General features: G+C 41.3%; 2 protein-coding genes, 1 non-coding gene and 1 pseudogene across 7 annotated transcripts in view; 3 read left to right on the top strand and 1 right to left on the bottom strand.

Moving 5' to 3' along the window:
• Window positions 1–9,971, bottom strand: part of IMMT (inner membrane mitochondrial protein) — a 40,759-nt gene extending 30,788 nt beyond the window's left edge. For all 5 annotated transcript variants that reach the window (XM_087823677.1, XM_087823676.1, XM_016201811.2 and 2 more), the window contains exon 1: window positions 9,856–9,971. In XM_087823677.1, coding sequence (XP_087679803.1) covers window positions 9,856–9,900 — 45 coding nt within the window. In that variant the 5' untranslated portion in view covers window positions 9,901–9,971. The remainder of the gene's footprint in view (window positions 1–9,855) is intronic.
• A 4,318-nt stretch (window positions 9,972–14,289) lies between these two features.
• Window positions 14,290–22,867, top strand: MRPL35 (mitochondrial ribosomal protein L35). Its single transcript, XM_016201813.2, has 4 exons — window positions 14,290–14,347; window positions 18,642–18,831; window positions 19,501–19,645; window positions 22,545–22,867. Exons 1-4 carry the CDS (start codon window positions 14,305–14,307, stop codon window positions 22,731–22,733), a joined length of 567 nt encoding a protein of 188 aa, XP_016057299.2. The 5' UTR covers window positions 14,290–14,304; the 3' UTR covers window positions 22,734–22,867.
• LOC107528675 (dolichol phosphate-mannose biosynthesis regulatory protein-like) lies at window positions 14,529–16,598 on the top strand (annotated as a pseudogene).
• LOC148091679 (small nucleolar RNA SNORA62/SNORA6 family) lies at window positions 16,122–16,268 on the top strand. Its single transcript, XR_015715605.1, has one exon. It is a non-coding gene; the product is annotated as a small nucleolar RNA SNORA62/SNORA6 family (small nucleolar RNA).
• Window positions 22,868–24,614: the final 1,747 nt, after the last annotated feature.

The raw sequence follows: 24,614 nt of genomic DNA on the forward strand, positions 1-24,614 counted from the left end.
CTGAGTAATATTCCATCGTGTAACTGTACCACAGCTTTTTTATCCACTCATCTATACATGGGCACATCGGGGGCTTCCAAATCGTGGCTATTGTAAATAATGCTATAATGAACATAGGGGTGCATTTCTGGATTTTATTTTTAAAGCTGGGCTATCAAGCCCAGCCAATGTAGCTTAGTGGTTGAGCATCAACCCATGAACCAAGAGGTCCGTGATTCGATTCTGGGAGAGGGCACATGCCTGTATTGTGGGCTCAATCTCCAGTAGGGGATGTGCAGGAGGCAGCAGACCAATGTCTCTCTCATTTATGTTTCTAGTCCTCTAACCCTCTCCCTTCCGCTCTCTCTAAAATCAATAGAAACATATTTAAAATTTAAAAAAATTTTTAAATCTGGGCTATCAAAATGCTTTCAGCCCTAGCCGGTTTGGCTCAGTGATTAGAGCATCGGCCTGCAGGCTGAAGGGTCTCAGGTTTGGTTCCAATTAAGGGCAAGCACCTCGGTTGCAGGCTTGATCCCAAGCCCAGATAGGGGTACATTCGGAAGGCAACCAATAGATGCATCTCTCTCACATCGAGGTCTCTCTCTCTCTCTCTGTCTCTCCCTCCCTCCCTTACTCTTTTCTTTCCACTCTCTCTGAAAAGCAATAGAAAAGATATCCTCAGGTGAGGACTGTAATAAATACTTCCAATTAAATAACACACCTTCAAATGTAAAATGAAACCTGATTTAAAAGGGGATAAAATGTGAACAAATTTATCTTTTATGACTAAAAATGATAGCAATAAAGTTTCATACTTCTGTATGAGAAAAAAGCAGAAATGATTATATCATGACTCAGTGGGGTTTTTATCTGAAACAGTGGCTCTTGATTTTAAAAAAAAGTATATTCATTAGCCTACCTTCATATTCTATGTAGCATTTAGTATCCTGAATAGAACATAAAAATCAGAAAATTTAAGGTTTTCATGGTTTTAGCATCCAAGTAAGAGTCCCTAGACACCAATTTAGTTTTGCCTACTTAAAAAATGGTATCTTCTAAGTCTCGTTTAATCTAGAGGTTTTCCTTCCAATAATTAATTTGTTGAAGAAGCTGGGCTGCTTGACCTGCAGAATTTTCCAGACTGGATTTTGTTCAAGATGCAATTTAACATGTTCCCATCCACTATACTTCCTATAAACTGAGTTGCATCCAGACACCTGCTCAGGGTCAGGTTTACTCTCTCTCTGACAAAGCTTTAGGTGGTGGTGTGTTCTTTCATCAGGAGTCACACAATGTCTCTTTTTGATGTTATCAATTGTGTTGATGTACAATGTCTACAGTGCCTGTCACACTACAGAGGAGGGCAAAAGTAGGTGAAACAGAGTTTATTCTTGTATTGTGTTATTTATTAATTATTGCATTATTTTTCCATACGAACAACTATACACCTACTTTTGCCCCACCCTGTATATTGTATGTTGGTTATATGGGGAACAGATAACTTGTCCCTTTAGTTGACGGGTCTTTACACTAAAAGGAAAAATGCTTAGGGAGCTGTACCCTAGGAACCACATCCACATCCAAAATGTCTTATTTGCAGAGGAATCTGATTTAGATGACAAGATCCTGATGCTGTGATAGGATGAGATTTTGAAGGGTTTTGAGGAAGGTTATGAATATACTTCCAAACTGTGGTTAGAGGGCACACTGTATTATCCAAAACTGACTAATAATATTTCCTGTACCACATGCTCTTCCAGAATCTTGCCACTCCTCCAAAGTGAGTTCTACTAACCTTCTATTAAGTTACTAATAGAGGGCGGTAAAAATGATGACGTGTGACTTCTAAGAGTAGAAGATAAAGGGGGATACAGCTTCTGCCGGCTGTCTCTCATCACACTTGCTCTTGGAACCCAGCCACCAAACTGTGAGGAAGCCCAGACACACAGACGCCACATGTAGGTGTTCGAGCCAACAACAGTCCCAGCTAAGGTGTCAGCTGTAGCCAGTATCAACTGCCAGACATGAGAATGAAGAAGCCTGAGATGACTACCCCCAGCCACTGTCTGGCTGCAACCCCATGAGGGCCACTGAGCCCAGGCAAACCCCAGGACTGAGACAATAAATAAACGTTATTTTGCCCAAGCGTGAGGTGTTTTATGTAGCTATAGCTAATCAGAACACTATCTTTAAGAACTCACGAACAAAAGCACTTTTAATAGATTTTAACCAGTTGCAATTATTATCCTTTTGAAAACTTAAATTGTCCCATCTTTGGCCAATGAGTGCCACTTCAATATATATTATCATTTTGTATTAATTATATATATGTGTGTGTGTGTGTGTATATATATAAAGAGAGATATAGTCCTAGTTCTGCCTCTATACCTCAAGCCATCTGCAAATACCTAGTAGCAAGTTGTTTTTTCCTGTGCGTAGTAAAATTCACTTATGAAAGTCACCGTTTTAGCCTGGCCGGGGTGGCTCAGTTGGCTGACCATCATCCCAGGCACCAAAAAGTCATCAGCTGGATTCTGAGTCAAGGCACATGCCTGAGTTTCGGGCTCAGTTCCCAGTAGGGGTTGTACAGGAGGCAGCAAATTGATGTTTCTCTCTCTCTCTCCCTTCCTCTCTTAAAAAAATACACCAATAAAAACATATTAAGCTCTGAGAAGCACTGTTCAATAGTTAGAGCATCAGCCCTCGCACTGAGAGTCTCGGTTCAATTCCCAGTCAAGGGCACGCACCTGGGTTTCTGGTTTGCGCCCCACCCCCAGTCGGAGTGCAACGCAGGGGGCAACCAGTCGATGTGGCTCTCTCACATCGATGTTTCCCTCTCCTCTCCCTGCCTCCCTCCCTCCCCTCCACTCCCTCAGAAAAAGCAATGGAAAAAATATCCTCATGTGAAGATTAAGAAAAAAAAAATTTTTTTAAGTCAATGTTTTAAAGCATACAGTTCAGTAGCATTCAGTATATTCACACTGCTGTGCAACAATCAAAACCACTATCTAATTCTAGAACATTTTCATCACTCCAAAAGGAAATTCCTGTGCCAACTAAGTAGTCTCTCCATTTTCCCCTCTCTCCAGCCCTTGACAACCACTATATCTACCTTCTGGCTCTACAGATTTGCCTATCTGGGATACTTTGTATAAATGAAATCACACTGGGGCCCTTTGTGCAAGGCTTCTTTCACTTGGCATAATGTTTATCCACGTTGTAACATGTATCATGCATGTAGCATGTGCTTAATTTCTTCTATGGCTGAATGTAATCTTTCATCATATAGATATACCATATTTTGTTTATCCAGACATCAGCTGGACATTTGGGTTGTCTCCATCTTCTGGCTACTATGAACAGTGCTATGAACATTCACCTGCAAGTTTTTGTTTGAACACCTGTTTTCAATTCATCTCGGTGGAACTGCAGGGTCACATGGTAATTCTATGTTTAATTCTGTACCATTTTACATTCCCCAGCAGTGTATGAGGGTTCCAATTTCTCCACATCCTCACCAACACTTGTTATTTTCTGTTTTTACTATAAATCATCCTACTGAGTATATCTTCTCATGTGCTTGTTGACCATTTATGTATCTTCTTTTAATAAATGTCTATTCAAGTCCTTTGCCCATATTTATTTGGGTTGCCTTTTTGTAGTTGAGTTATAGGAGTTCTTTACATATTCTAGATACTACATCCTTATTAGATATAGGATTTGAAAATATTTTCAGTCTTTTCACTGTCTCCCATGTTCCTTGATGCATAAATTTTTTTAATTTTGATGAAATCCAATTTATCTTTTGTTTCTTTTGGAATCATATCTAAGAAACCACTGCTAAATCTAAGGTCTGCCTCCAGAACTCTCTTTCTCAAGCACCACACTTATCTCTTTATTTCTATCCTAAATAAAATTAAATATCCTACTTTAACACACAAAATATTGGACACTTCTTAGTCCTGGAATTCCTTTTTATTAATAATTTCCTGGGATGTGGAAAGGGCAATATTGTTTCAAAGTAATTTACTTTGACATATAACCTTGTAATAAATGTTATAAGGTTGTCATTGCTGTTTCTAACCTGTAGAAATATTATTTTAAAAAACAAAAAATAAACCAAAAAAAAAGCAAGATAAAACGTACAGTTCCCATATAATGTCCTTGCACAGATCATCTTTTCCTCAGCTATTCCAAACTAAAGTAAACATATAAAAAGTCAACACAATCCAGCATTACAACCTGGAAACAGAGACAATAATTAAAGTCCCCTCATATGAATCCTATCTGGAGGCGCCAGGTTTCCCCTCTAGACTTTGCTGGTTGCTATAACTGACAATGTTTTGGTGAGGTTTGTCATAAGGATTCCTACCCCACAAACAAAAGACCTCCAGAAGTTAATGGCCAGTTCTACATTTGAAATGCAATTTAATATGCAACAACTTCAATTTTCCTACAGTAAACTTATTTTATACAACTCACACATTGAAGTTAAAAATATATCACATAATTTAATCCAGTAAGTTTGGCACTGCAGCAGTCTTCTCTCTCAGTATAAACACTGTCAATGTCTAGGAGAAAAAGTGCTCTTCAGTTAGGAAAAGGAAATAGCAGATACTAACCCGGATGGCAAAAGGAAAAACTTTAGTTTTCCTTCCATATATGTATGAATATATATTGCTTACCTATTCTCACTTGTGTGTTCTAAGTTACGATATAAAATTTATTTCAAATGGTTTCAAAACCACTGGTCTAGAGAAATGAAAACAAGGAATAAAAAAAGGATTCTAGGGTGGGTAGGAGCAAACATCAGGCTGCATGATATACTAAACTACTTTCTACAATGTATGCTTAGCAGACATTTTCATTGAGTAACACACTGTTGATAATAACCCTAACTGAAAAAAAGAATTTTAGAAGATGATAGCTAATAATGTCCACACAAGTTCAATCCTAACTAGCTTTGCTATAAAAGTTGATCTTAAATAAACTGGCTTTGTCAGGTCTCGAGAACAAAAATGTTTCTTTCTCTTCTTTTAAGTGATAAGCAGAAAACATTACTGCATATGCAGATAACCACTACCAAATCTGTAGTTTGGGAGAGGGCTAGACGGCCCTCCAAACCCAATGCCCACCTCAAACAAGGTTGGGCCAGGTGATCAGTACAGTATTGGGACTAAGAGAAGAAAGAAGGTGTTAGATCTGAGAAATAAGCTGAGGAAGCCTCAGAGCTCTGAAGCACATTCTGAAAAAGAAAACACAAAAGAGAGCAATTCATTTCTGCTGAATATCCACACATAAAGAATTTAAGGATGATTAGTCCAGACAGAAAGAATAAGGTAGATGCCATCTACGATGATTAACTTTATATGTCAACTTGGAGGGTGGTTTTGGATGAGATTAACATTTAAATCAGAGAACTGTGAGTCAAGTAGCTTGCCTTTCACAATGTGAGTGGGCCTCGTCCAATCAGTTGAAGGACTGAATAAAACAAAAAAGACCGGCCTCCCCAAACAAGAGGGAATAACTCTCCAGCCTTCAGGCTGGAACTACACCATCAGCTCTCTTGGGTCTCCTGGTTACCAGCCTTCAGACTGATAAGTGCACCATAGACTGTCCTGAGTGTCTGCATAGCGAGCCAGATGTTGAACTTGACAGCCTCCACAACTGCATAAGCCAATTCCTTATAATAAATATTTCTATCTATATACATATCCCATTGGTTCTGCTTCTCTGGAGAGAAGAATACACCATCAAAGATTCTAAAACCTCTGGGGGTTTAAAGGGAGGTCACGTACACTTACGGAAATTAAGAAAAATTCACAGAACACACTTATTCTTTCATTCAAACATCACAAATACTTAGTGAGCATCTATTAGGAGCCAGGGACTATTGTCACCACTGGAAATACAGCAGTAAAAAATATGGACACACACAGCCCTGGCAGGTTTGGCTCAGTGGTTAGAGCATTGGCCCGTGGATTTTAGGGTCCCTGGTTCGATTCTGACCAAGGGCATGTACCCTAGTTGCAGGCTCAATCCCTGGCCCTGGGTGAGGTGTATGTGGGAGGCAACCAATCAATATAAGAGATACATCAATGTCTCCCCCCCACCCAAAAAATGGAAAAAATATCCTCAGGTGAGGATTAAAAAAAGTGTGTGTATGTATACATACACATACACACACACACACTCCTTTTGTGAAACTCACATTTTAATATGGGAAAGATAACAAATTCACATTTGTGTCAGATAGTGGTAAGAGCTACAGAGTAAAACAAAAGTAGGGCAATGGTAAATTCAGGGTGATGCAAGGAAGGAGAGACCAGTTAGGTCTGTTTTAGATAGGGAAGATCTCTGATGAAAAGGTGATATTTGAGAAAATATCTGAATGAAGGGAGTGAGCTAAGCAAAGATGTGTGGGAAGACTTCAGGGCAGAAGATACACCAAATGAAAAGGCAATGAAGTACGTGCTAGAGATGCCAGAAGAAGAGACCAAGGCAGGGTAGAAAAATGAGATATCCAAAGAGTCCGATCATGAAGGGCCTAGTGAGTATGGTAAAGATTTTATTCTGAATATGATGGGATGTCACTGAAGAGCATGCAATGATCTATTTTTTTTAAAAAAAGCCTTTATTAACTACTATGTAAAGAACTGAACCTAGGTGGGCAATAGTAAAAGCAGGAAGACATTTAAGATGAGGTTTGAAGAAGTAGAAGTAATTTTGACAGTGGTTGTTCTGTATAAAGTTGACAAAATCAAACAAGAATTTTAAAATTTGTGTACAAAGATCAACAGAGGCTTTAGAGTCATCTGCTTAGGGATTAAAGTTCTGAGAACTGATGTAATCCCAAGTAATAGCATATAAAGAGATGAAACAATAAGATATCACTAAACATCTATTAGAATGGCCATAATCCTAAACACTGACAACATCAAATGCTGGCAAGGAGGTGGAGCAAGAACTCTCTTTCATTGCTGCTGGAAATGCAAAAAACTATCTTCACTTTGGAAGATAGTTTGGCATTTTCTTATAAAACTAAACATACCCTCATCATACAATCCAGGAAGCACGCTCCCTGGTATTTACCCAAAGGAGTTGAAAACTTATGTCCACACAAAAACCTGCACATGAATGTTTAGAGCAGCTTTATTTATAATTGCTAAAACTTGGAAGCAACCACGATATTCTTCAGTAGGTGAATGGATAAACTGTGGGACAACCAGACAATGGAATATTTTTCAGCACTAAAAATAAATAAGCTATTAAGCCACGAAAAAACCTTAAATGCATATTACTAAGTGAAAGAAATCAATCTGAAAAGCCTACTCACTGTATGATTCCATCTAGATGACATTCTGGAAAAGGTAAAACTATGAAGTCAGTAAAAAGATCAGTGGTTCCCAGGAAGTGGGAGTGATGAATAGGTAAAAGACAGCATTTTTAGCTTGGTGAGAATATTATGCTACAATGATGGATAATGTCATCACACATTTGTTCAAACCCATAGAATGTACAACACCAAAAGTGAACCCTAGTGTAAACTATGGATTTTGGGTAATTATGATATGCCAATGTAGGTTCATCAGTTGTAACAAATGTACCATTCTGGTAGAGGATGCTGATAATGGGAGAGGCTATGGATATGTGGGAGCATGGGGTTTATGGGAAATCTCTGTACCTTCCCCTCAATTTTCCTGTTAACCTAAAACTGCTCTAACAAATTAAATCTTAAGTTAAAAAAAAAGAGAAAGAGAGAATGAATGAACCCTGGGGGTATATTTAGAGGTACATGGAAGCAGCACATTCAACAAAGGAAAACAGGAGTGAGAGAGGGTAAGATGAGTTGAAGATACTACATAAGAAAAGCCAAAAGAATAAAAAGTTTCACAAAGCAACACTATAAAATGCTACAGAATTACTGAGGAAATAGTAATAGTAAACCAATGACTTTTGTGTAGTTTGTTCTTAAAAATCTTGTAAGATAGCAATTTTAGGAAGGTAAGAAATCTGGGTTGCAAGCCAGAAAAGTACTCATATTTTAGTATGAGGTCTTAATATGTTTTCTTCTAATTTCCTAAATGGGAACCCAGTAAGTGGAAAATATTTTGATAAAGGCAAGAAATAAAAACATCATTTCAGACTTTAGGGCAGAGGGGACAGATCAGTGACAGCCATGACGTAACCTGAGGACAGACTAAGGAAAAGTGTGCCATGAAACGAAGGCTCCAAAGACAAACTTTAACAATTCTGCCCTGAAAGGTAGCTCTACCTTCTTCACTCTCCTAGCCCCAGTTGGGTACTATGGTAGACCCCACTGGAAGGCGCCCCCCAACCCTCCCACTCCCCCCCACCCCACGTTAAGCCCATGATTAGGGTTGTATGGCAAAAGGAATTTTGCAGATGCAATTCAGGTTACTTATCAGTTGACTTCAAACTAATTTAAAGGAAGGTTATCCAGGTGGGCCTGGCCTAATAATAGAAACCCTTTAAATCTGGGTCTAGAGATCAGAAGCAGGGAAGTTGGGAGAGATTCTGAAGTCAAAGAGAGAAGCCCCTGGTAGCCTGCAAGAAAGCAAACATCCATGTTATGAACTGCCTCTGAGGATCTTGCGGCAAGAAACTTCAAGCAGCCTCTAGGAGAGGCTAGGTGAGAGACAGCAAAACAAGTCCTAGAGTTGCAAGGGACTAAATTCTCCCAACAAACTGCATGAGCTTGAAAGAGAACCTTGTATTCCAAATGAGAACCACAGAACAGGCAACACCTTGAATGCAGTCTTGTGCAACACTGAGCAGAGAACCCAAAATCATTCGTGTTGAGAAACTGTAGGATAATAAATGGGTGTCACTTTAAGCTGCTAAACTTGTGGTATTTGTAATGTAGCAATATATAGCTAATACAGACACCATTTTCCTATGGAAGAGAATGCTTCTCCTACCCTAACACCGAATGGGGAGATAAGCAAACTTGGGGGAAAAAGGTTTGGCTTCTAGAGATTTTATTAAATTACTGCCTGAGTCACAGTACCTGTTTTGCAATACAACATTTTGCCAAAATATCAATTTTCTGAAGATTGTGATCAATGGGAATAGGTTTACTTTTTAATTTTATAAAGTTACTTTTTTAATTGTGACGAAATAAAAGTAACTGGGTATCTAGGCTCCTTGGATGTCTGCCAAAGTCCCAGCACCTTGGAGATACAGATCCCCAGGCTCATCTCCGAAATGAGCACAAGGTCATGACTCCTGTCCTCCTTCAAGAACCAAGAGTTTGAACTCTATCATAAACTACAATCTTTTATTTTTGTTCTGGTGACGAACAGCTCAGAGGTGGTCTTAGCTATGAAAAGAAGTCCCTCGGGAATAATTACAACCTTGACCCCCTAAAACGCGAACTCTTAACAGTCCAAGCACCTCCTTATTAAAAATGCAACTAAGCCAAGGCTCTGCTCTGCATTTCCTGCTGGGAACTGTAGTTCTCCCCCTCGACCTTCAACCACAGGCAGCGCGAAACCTGTCACATGCACAACCGGTGACGCGGGCGCCAGGAGCCACGATTGGTCCTTGAACGGGGCAGCGCGGGGCTGATTGGATGATACGTCCGGAAGCCGAGCCTCGCGTCCTGAGCCCGCCTCCCCGCCACCATCTCTTTTCCACAACCCATCCGGCTTCAGCAATAACCCTCAAAGCATCCCAGTCGGGCGAACTCCCGAATTAGCTGCCTGACGGGCCCGCCCGCGACTCTCGCGATGACGGCGGCCCTGAGATACGCCTCTGTCCCGGGGCCTAGGCAGAGAGAAAGCATCCGTCACTTTCCGTTGTCTGCCCTTAGCTTAACCACGCGCTCTCTCCCGGCGCCTCCGCGCTCACCTGGGCGGCAGAGGTCACGCCGGATAACTGACAGACCCGCAGCATCTCGGACAAGATGGGCAGCGCTGCTAGTGTACGCTGGAGCTGCGGCAGCGGCGCGAGTAGGAGAGAGAGGGAGGGAGGGAGGGCGTGCGTACGTGCGTGCGTCCGTGCCGCCTCTCTGCGCCGGGCGTACCGGAGGGCATTAACGCCACTGCGCACGCGCAGCCCCCTTTCTCGTCCCGCCCTAGCAGCTCTAAGACCGTGGGCCCTTGGCGGAAAGAGTAATTTCTTTTTCCGGGTCGCGCTCTCAGTTCTCGTCGGTACCCCGAACCCGGAGTTCCTAGGTGAACGAGAGGGGAGCGTGGGCGTCTAAAACTCAGGCTTCGATCCGCTGGGAAAACGGATAGGCGTTACTCTTCGGAGAATTCAAGCAGGAAGGCATCTCAGCCATCTCCGTCGGATGGATATTTCGTAGAAAGGAATCTTTTTGGCCAAATCGGTGTTGTCTTGGTTTCGTTTGACAGCCCTTCTTTAGAAGTATTCCTGATTGCGGGAGACTGGGTGAACCAACACTGGCGAGACCTTTGTGCGTCATGTGTCGTTCGCGTAACAAATAGCAGAGCGGGGATAGGAACCCAGATTCTTCGGGTTCCACAGCTTCTACTCCTTTCAGATTAAACTGCGCAGCTTTCTCCACCAAGTTTTTATTTTGGAAGGATAATTTGGCCGCAGTCTATGGCATGGGTTGGGAAGATGAGGTCAGCGCAGAAGCACTGTTCAAAGTATTCCACTGAGTCTCTAATCAAGGTATAACGTTAAATATTGAACACAGTATTCAATACTACTAGTACAATATCATAGAAACTAAATAACTTGTATACCGATTGTGTTTGCAAAGTACTTTCAAGTCTTAACTGGGTAATTTATTACAGTATGGTGTTCTCCCTGGAGGTAGACAAGGCTACTAATCCCATATATAAAATGGATAGATTTGAAAATGAACTAAAATGAAATACTTATATTTGTATATGGTCTATGTACTTTAGTAGTTACGCTCTCCGTATCACCATCACCTAACAGCCTCCAGAACAGTCTCCTATATTTTTTTAGTAATTTTAGCAATTAACCTGGTTTCCCCACCCACCTCTGCCCACTGTTGTCATGCTGGGTTGATGCCAGTGTGATGACTTTTCTAACATCTTGGCCATAAACCTCTCATTGCCAATAAGCAATTTCAGTCTGCTCCAGCCGTGTATGGCTCAGCCACACCTTGAGCCTGAACATCATTAGCAACTTCAGCTTCAAGATCTCAAACTCCAACATTATTTTGTACAGGTTTCTAACCTTTCATTTAACCAAGTCCTTAATCCTCATCCTCCACATGCAATTTATGATTTTTTTTTTTTTTTTTTTTGGCTTTAAAATGTACTCTCCTGTCTGGCCGGTGTTGAGCATCGACCTATGATCCAGGAGACCGAGGTTCAGTTCCCCATCAGGGTACAAGCCCAGAATGCAGGCTTGATCCCCAGTAAGGGTAGTGCAGGAAGCAGCAGATCAGTGACTCACCACTGATGTTTCTGTCTCTCTCTCTCCTCCCTTCCTCTCTGAAATCAAGACATATTTAAAAAAAAAAAAAAAAAGCACTCTCATAAAGTAACTCAAACTTAAACCACATCCCTGTTCAAAAACTGCAGTGACTCCCACTGCCAATTTAAAGAGCCTTTATGAAATGCCTCAGAGTACTTTTCAAGCATGTGTGGATGTTTCTAGGTTCAAAGTGGCCACTGTAGGTATGAGATCAAGACAGCAACAACAGCAGTGCAAGCTCATCACCCACTTATATGTCATAAACCAGGGAAACTGAAGGATAACCATCTCAGTGGTTCTCAAAAGAGTGATCTGGGACCCTTGGGGAGCCTCAGACCTTTTCAGAGGGTCCACAAAATCAAAACTAACTTCATAATATTGAGGTTATTATTTGCTGTTTTCATTCACTATCTTGTAGAGTTGTCCAGATATCTCAACAGATTGAATGCATAAGCAAATTTCAGTATCCAGCTTTCTATTAAACCAGATATTAAAGAGATTTGCAAAAAGGTTAAACAATGCCGCTCTTCTCACTAAAATTTTTTTAAATCTTGGAATAGTTATTTTTCATAAAAAATATGTTAACATGTAATAGGTTTATTATTGTTGTTTTAAAGTAATAAGTGTGGCTCTAGCCAGATTGGGTCAGTGGTTAGAGCTTTGACCTGCAGACTGAACGGTTCCGGGTTTGAGTCCAGCCAAGGGCACATACCTGGTTGCAGGCTTGATCCCCAGCTCAGGTTGGGGCTGGAGACAACCAATCAATGTGTCTCTCTCACATAGATGTTTCTCTCTCTCCCTCTTTCTGTCTCTCTCCCCCTTTTACTCTCCTTGAAAAGCAGTGGGAAAATATCCTCCTGTGAGGATTTAAAAAAAAAAAGAAATCTCATTAAAAACAAATAAAATAATTGTGGGAGGAAGGGGAGTGGGAAGAGATTAACCAAAGAATTTATATGCATATATGCATAACCCATGAACACAGACAATAGTGCAGTGAAGGCCCAGGGTGGGGATCAATGGAGGGAAAAAGGAAATCTGTAATACTTTCAACAATAAAGATAAAATTTAAAACTATAATAAAATAATGTGTGGTCAGCAGAATATCCCGAAATATGTCCATACTCCTAATCTCTAGAAACTGAATATATTATCCTAAGTGACAAAAAAAAAAAATTTGGACACAGCCAGCGTGGCTCAACTGTTGAGCATCGACCCATGAACCAATTTTGGTCGGGAACATGCCTGGGTTTCGGGCTCTGTCCCCAGTAGGAGGCATGCAGGAGGCAGCTGATCGATGACTCATCATTGATGTTTCTATCTTTCCCTCTCCCTGAAATCAACAAAAATATATTTTTTTAAATTTTTGCCAGTGTGATTAAGAATCTTGAGATGGGGGAACTATCCTGGATTATCTGTGTTAGTCCAATGTAATTACACGGGTACTGATGGGTGAAAGAGGGGCAGGAGGATCACTCAAAAAAGATATGACAATGGATACAGAAGTAAGATTGCAGTTACTGGCTTTGAAGATGGAAGGAGGCCACAAACCAAGGAATACAGCCAGCCTCTAGAAGCTGGAAAAGACAAGGAAACAGATTCTCCCCTAGAGCCTGCAGAAGGAACACAGCGCTAGAGACCTTGACTTTAGCCTGTGAAACCCACTTTGGACTTCCAACCTACAGAATAATAAAATACTGTAGTAAGTTTGTATTGTTTTAAACCACTAATTTGGGTAATATGTTACAGCAGCAATAGGAAACTAATACAATAAGTATTTTTCATTTTTTTCCATTTTAATTTCCCACACAGTAAATAGTAATGGATATAATCCATAGAATTAAAAGTTCTTCCAGGTCTTCAATTTTTAAGCATGTAAAGAGGTTCTAAGACCAAAAAGTTTGAGAACCAGTGCTCTAAATAAATCCTGTCTGTCTTGGCTCCCTCTCTTCTCACCTTAGCCATTTGTGTTCTTACTGTCAAGAATGACCTTGCCCTTGTTAAATCCTCTCCATTCTTTAAAAACCATATTATATTCTTTGTCTTTGTCCTTGATCATCCCAACCAGAAGCCTGTTCACCTTAATCTTGAACTTCCCCTGTGAGTCATTCATCTGCCTTGTACTTGTGTCCTTATTAAATGTGAATTTGAGACCCAGTGTTTAACCCTTATGCATTTTCAACCAGTAAATAGTGTTATATATTGTATATACATGGAGTATATTAGGCAACAACGATGGGAGAGAGGTTGATTGGGTTTTTTTGTTTGAACGAACATTAGAAAAGATGTACAATCACTAATTCTCAGGAATAAAATAAGGCACTGTTCAGGAACTGCAGAATTGTTCAGTAAGAGTAGATAAGCTGTTCTACAAAATGACAGTGTTTTTGATTAGGAAAAAAAAAAAGTGAGATATCCATAGAATATTTACATTTATTTGATTGTAGTTGCAGTTCAACTTTTTTAAACTAATTTTTTGGTAAGGGTGGGAAGAATATATTCAAAGGCAACAGGGATTCTTTCTTAATAATTTTTAATAATACTGCTATTTCCCATTCATCTACCAGTTTTGGAGGGATAATAAGTTTTATTCTCTCAAATTTAATAAGATGAGCACAGAGATTGTTTCAAATATGTCGTGTATTTAAACCTTTCAATCAAATGCTCAGTAAAAATTTATTAAGGGCCTACTATATGCCAGGCATTCTGTTTTACAGCGGCGAAGGACAGCCTGACATGCACTAGACATTCAATAATGGTTGATTTGACCGCTCCTTTAATTTTTGCCCCTTCCTTGACTCCGCCCCGAGTAGTGTTCCGGAATGGCCCTTTGCCCTGAATCTTTTAGATCCGATGCGGCTGCCGTAGAACGGGGTTAGCAAGATGGCGGCCCCCGTGCTTGCCGGTGCGTTGAGAGCAGCATCAGGTCAGTGGGAAAGCAGCGCTCTCGGTTTTTGCCTTCACAGAAGCGGGGACTGGCGCAGGATGGAGTGGGTGTTTAGCTTGGAGGTTAACAGAAAAAAACGAGGGGGGGGGTTGGTGTCGTTATTTGAAGCCAGAGCGTTGTTCCGAAACTCTTGGACCCTCGCGCACCTGGGTGTCTCGAAGTTTCCGCATTTTTACGGGCTCCTAGCCATTTCGCTTTCCTTACAAACCAAAGCACAAGAAAGGGGGGCGAGGGGCTAGGACCCACCTTTCACGACCTTTGACCTTGCCTAAGTCATTTAATTTCAGATTCTATAGCAGTAAAATGCAGTTAATAGCATCTACCTGAGGGCTGAGCGAGCTCCTGCACGTAGAGCGCGTCGCGCAGCGCCCGGCGCACGGGAATTGCTGCGCGAGATTCGCGCGACGCGCAGCCCGGCGGCCGTTGGTTCCCTCGGCCGCGGCGCGAGGGCAGCCTCGGGGTTTCTTGATGAGATGACACGAATGAAGGCAATGTAGTTGCCTAAGGACTTTTGCAAAGCGTTAAGGAGCATTCAGATATAAGATTACAGTAAGTTACTTTCACAAAAAATAGATAAGAAATCCTGTGGGAAAATAGAAATAAAAAAGAAAAATTTACATAACATACATGAATGGTTTAAATACAGGCCTATCTAATTTTATTGCGCTTTGTAGCTACTCTCTTTTTTTTTTTTTTAACAAATCAAAGGTTTGTGGTAATTCTTTGGGGCATAAGTCTGTTGGCGCCATTTTTCCAACAGGCCCAGATGATGGTTAAGTATTTTTAAGACACAGTGCTGTTGCACACTTAAAAGGCTACAGTATAATCTAAACATAACTTTTAAAATGCAGTGAGAAATTAGAAAATTCCTGTGACTTGCTTTATTGTGGCTGCCTGTTATGGAGCCCACAGTATCTCCAAAGACTGCCTATAAATTTAAAGCAAACATCGTATAACTAACACCCAGGCCAAGACATAGAACATCACCAAGAGCCTCTCCTCCACCCCTGAGCCTCCCGGGTCAAAAGCCCCTTTTGGGGCCAAATATAAACACTGTGCTCATTTTTATTATTACCTTGTCTTTTTTTTTCTGTAATAGTTTTAGCATCTATTTGTGCATCTTTAAATATTGCCTGGTTTTGTACTTTACAGGAATGGAATCACACAGTCTCTACTCTTGTATCTTTTACTTTGTGAAATTCATTTTGCACGTAGCTGTATTGCTTTCTCATTGCTGCTAAATAACAGTCCCTGATGTGACTACCTGGGCCGGCGAGCGAACCTGCTACCGGTCAGTCCGCGGGCCGACACTCTAACCACTTGGCCATACCAGTCAGGACGAGAGCTGTTTTCTTTGATGGAGAACACAAAAGCAAAATAAGGGCTTTAAGTGTCCCATTTTCCTTTTGCCATCTGTTTACACTATGCCATCTTTGCTAAGCATTCCCCAGCTCTTTATTATCTGCTGTTAGCATGCATTCAATATTTTATCTCATTTAATTCTCACTAGCTCCCCATGATAAATTTCATTTAAATTTGAGGAAATTGGGGCGCAGAGAGGTTAAGTAACTTGCCCATGGTCACATAGCTAGTAAGTAGTAGAGCTAGTAGTAGTAGAGTAGTAGAGTCAAACAGTCTGACTCAAACTCTAGCACTTCACTTCTGTATCACACTGCTTTTTATTTGTTATGTGAAGTCAGTGCAGTGGACAGTAAGGCAGTGGTTCTAAGCCTGGCTGAGCTCTTGACTTCCCTGTGAGCTTTGTTAAAAGTCATCTATATTGGTGGCCAATGAACTCACACGTCTAGGTAATGTGCTACATGAGGGGCAAGTTTTTCATTAACACCACAAGGGTCTTTGGCCCAGTGAGTGGAGTTTTATAGTAACCCTTGCTACAAGTGAAAAAAAATAAAAGTCAACTATTGAGGTATAATTTACATACCATACAAGTACCTGTTTTAGAGGGTGGGGCGTAATGGCCATGGAGACAGGACAGGTGGTGGGATGTGGCCTCGTCGCTGTCAGCCTGATCATCTTCACCTCCTACACTGCCTGGGTGATTCTCTCACCATTCATTGACAGCTAGCGTGTCACCCACCAGTGTTTCCTGCCCTGAGCCTATGCTGTTGTCATCCCACTAGCCACTGGCCTCCTGCTGCTCCTGTTTGTGGGGGTGTTCATCACCTATGTGCTGCAGAAGAGCCAGAAGGTGACCAAAAAGGCTCAGTGAGGGCCCTGCAGGGATGAGGCTGCCAAACCCCTCAGTACCCCTCCTAGGCATACCAAGGGCAGGGGCCCACAAGACCTCTCCAGGCACTGCAGTCCCTTCAAGCATGCCTGCCCTGGGGGCTGGAGCTGGAGTTGTTCAGGATTCATCCTGACTGACCAGAACCCCAACTCTTCCCCTGTTCACTCTCCCAGAGCCAGGAGGAAGCACTTGGAAGTCTCCCTCTCTCCCCCGTCTGACTCAGCGCCTAAAAGATGCTGGTCCTCCCTGCCTACGTCACTTTCAAACCCCCTGTCACTTTTTCCTCTGGGTTCTATCTTCTTGCCTCAGTTTCCCTCCTGTCACATGCTGATGTTGGAATTAGCAGGTTCTGAGACATCACATGGCCTCTCCCCACGTCCTTTTCCAACACAAAGGCAGCTTTCCCGGGTCTGACAGCCTGGGACCCCATTGGACTTCTGGACCTGGAAAGCCTAGGGGGAGGACTGACAGGCCTCACAACCACCACAGGCCTCAGGGCACATTAAGGTGGTCATACCAGGCTCCCAGACCTACTTCTCATGGAGGCCCAGCCCCTCAGCCCTAGCACTGACCTGTTGGGGAGAGCAGCATAATAAACATCGATGGTGTGTTAAACAACAACAACAAAAATTACCTGTATCCCTAGCCGGTTTGGCTCAGTGGTTAAAGCATTGGCCAACAGACTGAAAGGTCACGGGTTTGATTCCCACCGTCCCTCAGTTGTAGGGTCAATCCGTGGCCCTGTCCGGGTGCGTGTGGGAGGCAGCCAATCTCTATGTCTGTCTCACATTGATGTTTCTCTATGTCTCTCCCCCTCCCTTTCACTCTCTCTAAAAAAAATCAATGGAAAAAACATCCTTGGGTGAGGATTAACAAAAAAATTATCTATTTTGTGTGTACAGTTTGATGACTGTTAATAAACTTAGTGAGTTGTGCAACCAGCATTACAATCCAATTTTAGGAAATTCCCATCCTGTGGAGCCTTTTTTTTAATATATATGTATCTTCATTGATTTCAGAGAGAGGAAAGGAGAGGGAGAGAGAGAGAAAAACACCAATGATGAGAGTCATTGGAGATGGAGCTCTCAACCCAGGCATGTGCCCTGACCGGGAATCGAACCTCGATCTCCTGGATCCTAGGTCGACGCTCAACCACTGAGCCACGCCCAGCCAGGCTGTAGAGCCTTTTTAAGATGCACATTCTTTAGTCCCACACTAGACTCAGAATCTGCCAGTGGAGTCAGAGCTCTGTGAGTGGCTCTGCTTTATTGCTGTGGACTGAGACTGGCAGTCATGTGAAGGGTAAAGGGAACCGCCTTCAGTCCACACATCTGGGTCCTTCATGATCTGCCTTCTGACCTGCCTGCCTTATTCCCCACTACTCCCCAGTACAGTCAGGTGTGCAGTGCGCAGCTTCTGTGGCAGTTCCAGTCCCCACTGCAGACATGTATTTGTTTCAGCCTCCTTGTTTTTGCGTATGTTTTTTCATCCTACCCAGATTGTGTACCTCCTCCTCTTGTGGCCTGTTCATTTTCTAGACGAGAGTTCACGCAACTCTTCTGGTGTTTTTTTTATATACCCTCCTCTTGCCACTCTTTTGTCTCTCCAGGGAGTTGTCAAGCTTTTGTGTCTCTACTCTGCCATTGCACTATGTGCGGGAGTTCTGTCTCATCAGAGCATAAGATCTGGCGGGTGGGAATTAATATGGCGGGTGGGAATTAATATTACATACATTTTGTTTTGTACTGTTGAACATAGAACTGGGACACATTAGACTGGATCATGGTGATGGTTGCACAACTCTGAATTTACTAAAATGCACTGAGTTGTACACAATTTTGTGGCATGTAAAGTTATACCTTAATAAAGTTGGTAAAAAGCTCTACAGGTGTGTCTGATCTTCAGGACACATTAATAATGTATAATACTTAATTGCTTTTAAAAAATTTTATTAGTTAATTTTAAATACCTGGATGCATATTTTGGAATATTATATTAAGCTTATATGCTTCTCTGTCTTTACAGGAATCTTAAGGCCCCTGAATGTTTTGGCGTGTTCAGCCTATCGAAACTCTGCCAACAGTGCCTGTCTTAGTTCTGCACTGTCCACCCGACATCTTTGTCATATTCAGACTTCAGTTGTTTCCTCTGCGCCCAGACTTATAACATCTGTCAGAAACCTTACATGGGGGCATACTGGAACAGTCCTCAATAGGTATAGTATATTCCAGTAAACATGATGCTTGGACAAAAATTCTAAAATACTCATGCCTGCAAAGACATCTTAGAAGTAGATGATACTTTTGTGTACCTGCAGTTTGTTATATAGACTTTGACTGATGGAGTGGGAGGGTATGATTTACATCCATATGCCTGTGTTCCCACAGCAGGGACTACTAAACAGCACACTTCTGATGTTCTAGATGTGGTTTCCTGGATGGAAGCTATCAGCCAAAGTGGAGGGTGAGCAAGATGCTCAGCTTACAAGGGTGGGCTGCACGTGGTATTCGGTCAACCAGCAAGTATTCAGTTAGGCACACCTGGGTGCCTAGCACTGTACTTGGCAGAAAGGCTACAGAGATCAACAAGTTGAAGGCCTTAGGGAGGTGGTAATCTACTGGGGAGGTGGATTAAAAATCAGATGACTGAACTATAACAGAATCAGTCCTGTCATAGGGATCAAGGGGGTAGATTACAGTCTGGCCTGCAAGTTGGTGATAGTTGCTATTCTTATTTTACATACTGTCATGGATTATTGGAAAAAACAATATTAAAAGTCAGCCGTGTTCCAGTGGAGCTGCTTTACTTATTTCTAAGTATAGAAATGGATTTTATCCTTTAATCACTCTTATTACTAAGTTAAAATTTTTAAAATGTATTTTAGAGTGGCCCCCCTGCTTCCAGATGTCCTGAAGCTACCAGTCAGAACTGTAACATACTTCAGTGCACGCAAAGGCAAGAGAAAGACTGTGAAAGCTGTCATTGATAGGTTTCTTCGACTTCATTCTGGCCTTTGGCTAAGGAGGAAGGTGAGTCTTCACACTGTTACTTGATTGAAAAAGGAGTGTGGGCAGATTAAAATGAAGCAGAATTCAGCCTATTCATTGACATATCTTCCTCCCATCTTACCAATAGCTATTACAGTGCTGTGTATAAGTACTGACTGGCAGGCATCACTTCATGTAAGTGAATCCAAGTAAAGAAAACGTGTTTAAACATTTATTTAAAAATATAATTCACAATGGTGAAAATCTTCAATGTAGGACAGGCTGTCTCAGGTCTCTTACATGTCTGGCTTATCTAGTGATTACTCTGTGAAACCCCCAATGTGTAATAACCTATGGGGAGGCTCTTTTTAATCGTAGGGTATTACATCAGAGGAGACTTCAGCAGGAACTGAGTCACATGGCTCAGATTTGGGGACTGAAAGCTTTTCAGTGTATCTTGGGCTGGATTCTCCAGGTGGCTTAATCTTTATGACAGAACAGTAACCCAACATACATGTTTTTTTGTTTGCTTTTTGTTTTTTGAATCTTCCACCCAAGGATATTTTTTCCATTGCTTTTCAGAGAGAGAGGAAAGGAGAGAGAGAGAGAAAAACATTGATGTCAGAGAGACACATTGATTGTGTTCCCTCCCACACATGCCCAGACCAGGGCCAGGGATCGAGCCTGCAACTGAGGTACGTTCCCTTGGCTGGAATCGAATCAGGGACCCTTCAGTCGGCGGGCTAACACTCTAACCACTGAGCCACACCAGCTAGGGCACACTTTTTTTTTTTTAACTCTATATCTGTTTTTCTCTGGGGAAAGTATCAGATAGAACTCTAGAGCTTACTCTGGTCACAGACCACAGCCTCTAAGGGGGACTCTGACAAATTATTACTGCTCTGTCCTGTTGTGAGTGTGGCTCTGGGCTTTATGGTTCATGTCCTTATTCGTGGAAATGAGTAACTGATAATTAGGAAGCAGCAGAAGACCCAAGAAGTTAACCAATGAGTCTTTAAAGATCAAAATTCGGTTCCCTGTAAAAATAAACAATTGGTCGGACTTTGTCACTATTTGATAGGTTGAAAGGATTATTCCCTATCTCATAAACAATCCTAAATTTGTACATAAATAGGTTGATTGGCATTCTCAGCTCATTTCTGCACTGGAACAATACCGTGGTAGTTTCCCACACTAGTTGATAGCAGCTCATGTAATCCATAAGTAAGTGAACTAAGTATTTGATCTCATAGTTCTGGATTTTGGAAATTTTGGACCATTGGAAACATTTACACTCCCTTTTATCACACTAATTATTTCCAGGTCCTCATCTAACCCTAGATAAAATGAAATGGGTGGTTTTCTTTGCCTTCCTTCCCGTGTCCCTTTTATTGGGCCCTGAAATCCTCATGCTGTAAAGGACCTGATCAAATTCTCCGATCGTAATACCTATTCCCCATTCAGGGCCCCAGAAAGTATTCCATATGCAGGATGGCCTGTTACAGCAAAATCTAATTTTAAAAGGAAAATTAAAAATCTGGGCGGATTGACACTAATGTATAAAAACTGGAAGTGTTTTCTGTCGGTCAGTTTCATCCAGGTATCCTGATTTTTATTTATTCTTTCCTTCCATTTCTGAACCTAGGGGTTATCTAAAATGTTTCATGTGTTTTCACATTGTTGCATTCCATAGAATAATCTTCAAAGGATACTGGTGGTGATAGCTAGGACAGCAAATTAGCTGTAAGTCAAAGATCCACAGGGACCCGGCTTGGCTTGCAAACTAGAAAGTAATTATACAGATATGAGGGTTTTGATTTGAATCTTTCCATTTTAAATTGGGATCAATGAACAGTAAAAATCTAATCTCTGGCATTTTAAAACCAGAACTCTTAAATCATCTTATTTCTGAGCATCACTTTACAATGAAACTTGCCGGTCACAATGGCGACAGAGACTTTTCAGAAACCCAAGGCACCTTCTCAGCAAAGAGCTATGGTTTGGTTCAGTTAGTGTAGTGCCCTACAGAACGCTTGGCTTCAAAGGACCCAGGGACTCTTACAAATAGCATGGGTTCTAGTCTCACCTCGCCTGTGCCTTCCTGTGTGGTTTTAGTCAAATATTAACTTGGGGGCACCCACAGTTTCTTCTAGTTTAAACAGGCTATGATTGTCGTTTTTATATTCAATCTAATTTTCTCTTTCTTCAAAAGTTAATTCTTCAGAATTAATGCATGGATGATAAATGTGACAGTTCTGAGTTAAACGTACGGGTCAGCCACCCCTTCACCACCCCTCTAATAGTCTTACTGTATTCAGTATCCCTTACAAAAGCACTTATTATGGAAATTGGTCCCTAGTGTGTGGAAAGAGTAAACATATTTGAGGACTGTGCTTCTTGGCCCTTATAATACTTAGCCCCCTTAAATGAATGTAAATGTTATCCGCCTAGCCGGTAGGTCCTCCCTTCATCTCCCTCCACGTTAGGGAAAAAAGTAGTGCAGAGCCTAAGAACTCTCATTAGTTCTCTGACCACAGTCTGCTACATACCTTCTCTAATTATGGTTATTTCTCTTTAATCTGTAAAATGAGAGTAAAATGTTTCTGAAGATTGTTAAAGAGATAATAAGAAGATGCACATAAAGCAAGCTATTCTCTACCATTACCCTCTACTTCGCCAAGCACAAAGATTTATTTAGCTTTATTTTCTGTGGTTTTAATTTAAATGTTTCCCAAAATATTAGACTATTAATATTTCTTTTTCAAACTACACATGCTTTCTCTGTCTAACCCCATTGAGAATCACATCTTTCTGAGAGACATACCAGCCCCAGTGAAAGTCTGGTCTTCGCTGCCATTGGGCCTATAAGCCATGAGTAGCTGTAAAGCTATCTGTTTCCTATATTCTGTAATGTTCTAAGTGTCCTTGTAATATCTAACAGGCTGGTTATAAGAAAAAATTATGGAAGAAGACAGCTGCAAGAAAAAGGCGCCTGAGGGAATTTGTGTTCTGCAATAAAACCCAGAGTAAACTCTTAGATAAAATGACGACGTCTTTCTGGAAGAGGCGAAACTGGTATGCAGATGATCCTTATCAGAAGTATCATGACAGAACAAACCTGAAAGTATAGCCCAGAAGTATTGATTTCTCAGTTATTGAATATGCATCTTTGTGTATATGATGTCTTTGCAAAAATGAGTAAGTAGAAAACTTGATGTAAGTTTTACTAACTGATACGGAAATAAAGTACTGACATTAAACTTACCAGAGTTTTAAAATTTAATGGCTTAAACATTCCCAGATTTGTTCTGGGAAATAAAAGTTTAAAATTATTGATTACTTTTAACAAGTAGTAATGCCTTAACTAGTTGTTCCAATTTGGCTTATTTAGTTACAAGGAATCTCAAGTTAGGCCAGACATAAAAAGACTCTAAAGCTAATAAGTAAGTTCAAGCAGTGTGGCTTCTTCTTCCAGGATACATGCCTGGGAACTCAGGAACTACCACACCACCTCCATGTCCCACCCAGAACTAACTCCCAGGCCTCGGGAAGAGCACAGGCTGTATAGTGACCCTGGATTCGAGGCCCCTCCAGGAGCCTCAGCAGCAGGAAATGGTGGATCTTTAGGCTTGGGGTCTGCCGCACATGTGACTCATCGTAGGCTCTATGCTCTCTCTACTCACCAGCTTTTCTAATGCACAGCTTTTCCTTGCTCTAGTTTCTGCTTCCTCATAATAACTCTAGCTTTCCCCCCTGAGGATCATTTCTACATCATGACCCTTAGCTCCTGTCTCTAAATGCCAAGAACTCTTAACTGGCAGCTTACCTTATAACACCAGGTCTCATCTCACGTCGCCAAACAGTGTAGGGATTGGCTGTCCTTAGGTCAGGAGTCCACCCTGGCTTACTTGGTTGTGTTAGCAGGTTTGTGTGGAGCAAAAAGTAGTTATGAGGGCAGTTTTACTTAGAGGTGAGCATGAGGTAGCAACACATGTCTAGTGTACTAGGTTCACTGTGTTTATAACAGTTCTTGCTTAGTTTATTGGAACAGGACTTTTTATAAAGAGAAGAGTAAATGAAATAGCCTATCCATTTGCCCATTCATGAAACAAAAGTAGCTACAGAAATGAAGATAAAATCATTCTACCCAAAAGTTGAAAGCTACTGTATTTTTCAAAAGTTAGTTTATCCACTTGAGATTTCATATTTTTAATTGTGAGAATAAACTTTTTCCAAAATTTTCCAAAGGTACACTGTAGAAACTAAGGGGGAAGACATCATCTCAGTCATTTTAGAAATGATGCATGAGTTAAGCATTTGAAGAGAGTCAGGTAGGAAGCACTGAGGAAAATATAGTTTACTAAGTGGATATAGTCTAAGGCCGTGGTTCTCAGCTCTCCCATCAGAATCATCTGGAAAGCATTTTATTTTTGGAAAGTATTTTCAAACAACAGCACTTTGCCTGGTTGACAAACCATTATTAAATAGAAGTATGCCCCATTACTGCTTCAGATCCATTAATAGTTGATGATAAGTTGATGGTCCTCTATTGTTAATACAATAAGGGGAAAGCTAACCACATTGAAATTCAGTGGCATGTTACACAGGATTATTAGAGGAATTCTTTGAAATAATGTGTGTGTGCATTATAGGAAAAGGGGTGACAACAGTGTTCTAAAACTAGATGGCCAAGTGTGTCTGTTTATGGGACTAATTAATAAAGAACAGACTTTTTTTTTTTTAATGTTTTTTATTGATTTCAGAGAGAGAGAGAAACATCAATGATGAGAGAGTCATTGATAGGCTACCTCCTGCACGCCCCCCATTGGGGATCCATCTTGCAACCCGGGCATGGGCCCTGACTGGGAATCGAACCACGATCTCCTGGATCATAGGTCGTTGATGCTCAACTGCTGAGCCATGCTGGCTGGGCCAGACATCTGATTTGAAATGAGGTAAGAGCCTGAGGCATGGAATGGCATTCTGTTTTGATGGGTTTTCATTTCCTCAG

Source organism: Miniopterus natalensis, chromosome 13 (genome assembly GCF_054644295.1).
Source record: "Miniopterus natalensis isolate mMinNat1 chromosome 13, mMinNat1.hap1, whole genome shotgun sequence".
NCBI lineage: Eukaryota > Metazoa > Chordata > Mammalia > Chiroptera > Miniopteridae > Miniopterus > Miniopterus natalensis.

Coding starts and splice junctions, on each gene's coding strand:
- MRPL35 (XM_016201813.2), top strand. CDS start 14,305: ATGGCGGCCCCCGTGCTTGCCGGTGCGTTGAGAGCAGCATCAG. Junction 14,348..18,641: donor TGCGTTGAGAGCAGCATCAG/GTCAGTGGGAAA, acceptor CTGTCTTTACAG/GAATCTTAAGGCCCCTGAAT. Junction 19,646..22,544: donor GCCTTTGGCTAAGGAGGAAG/GTGAGTCTTCAC, acceptor AATATCTAACAG/GCTGGTTATAAGAAAAAATT.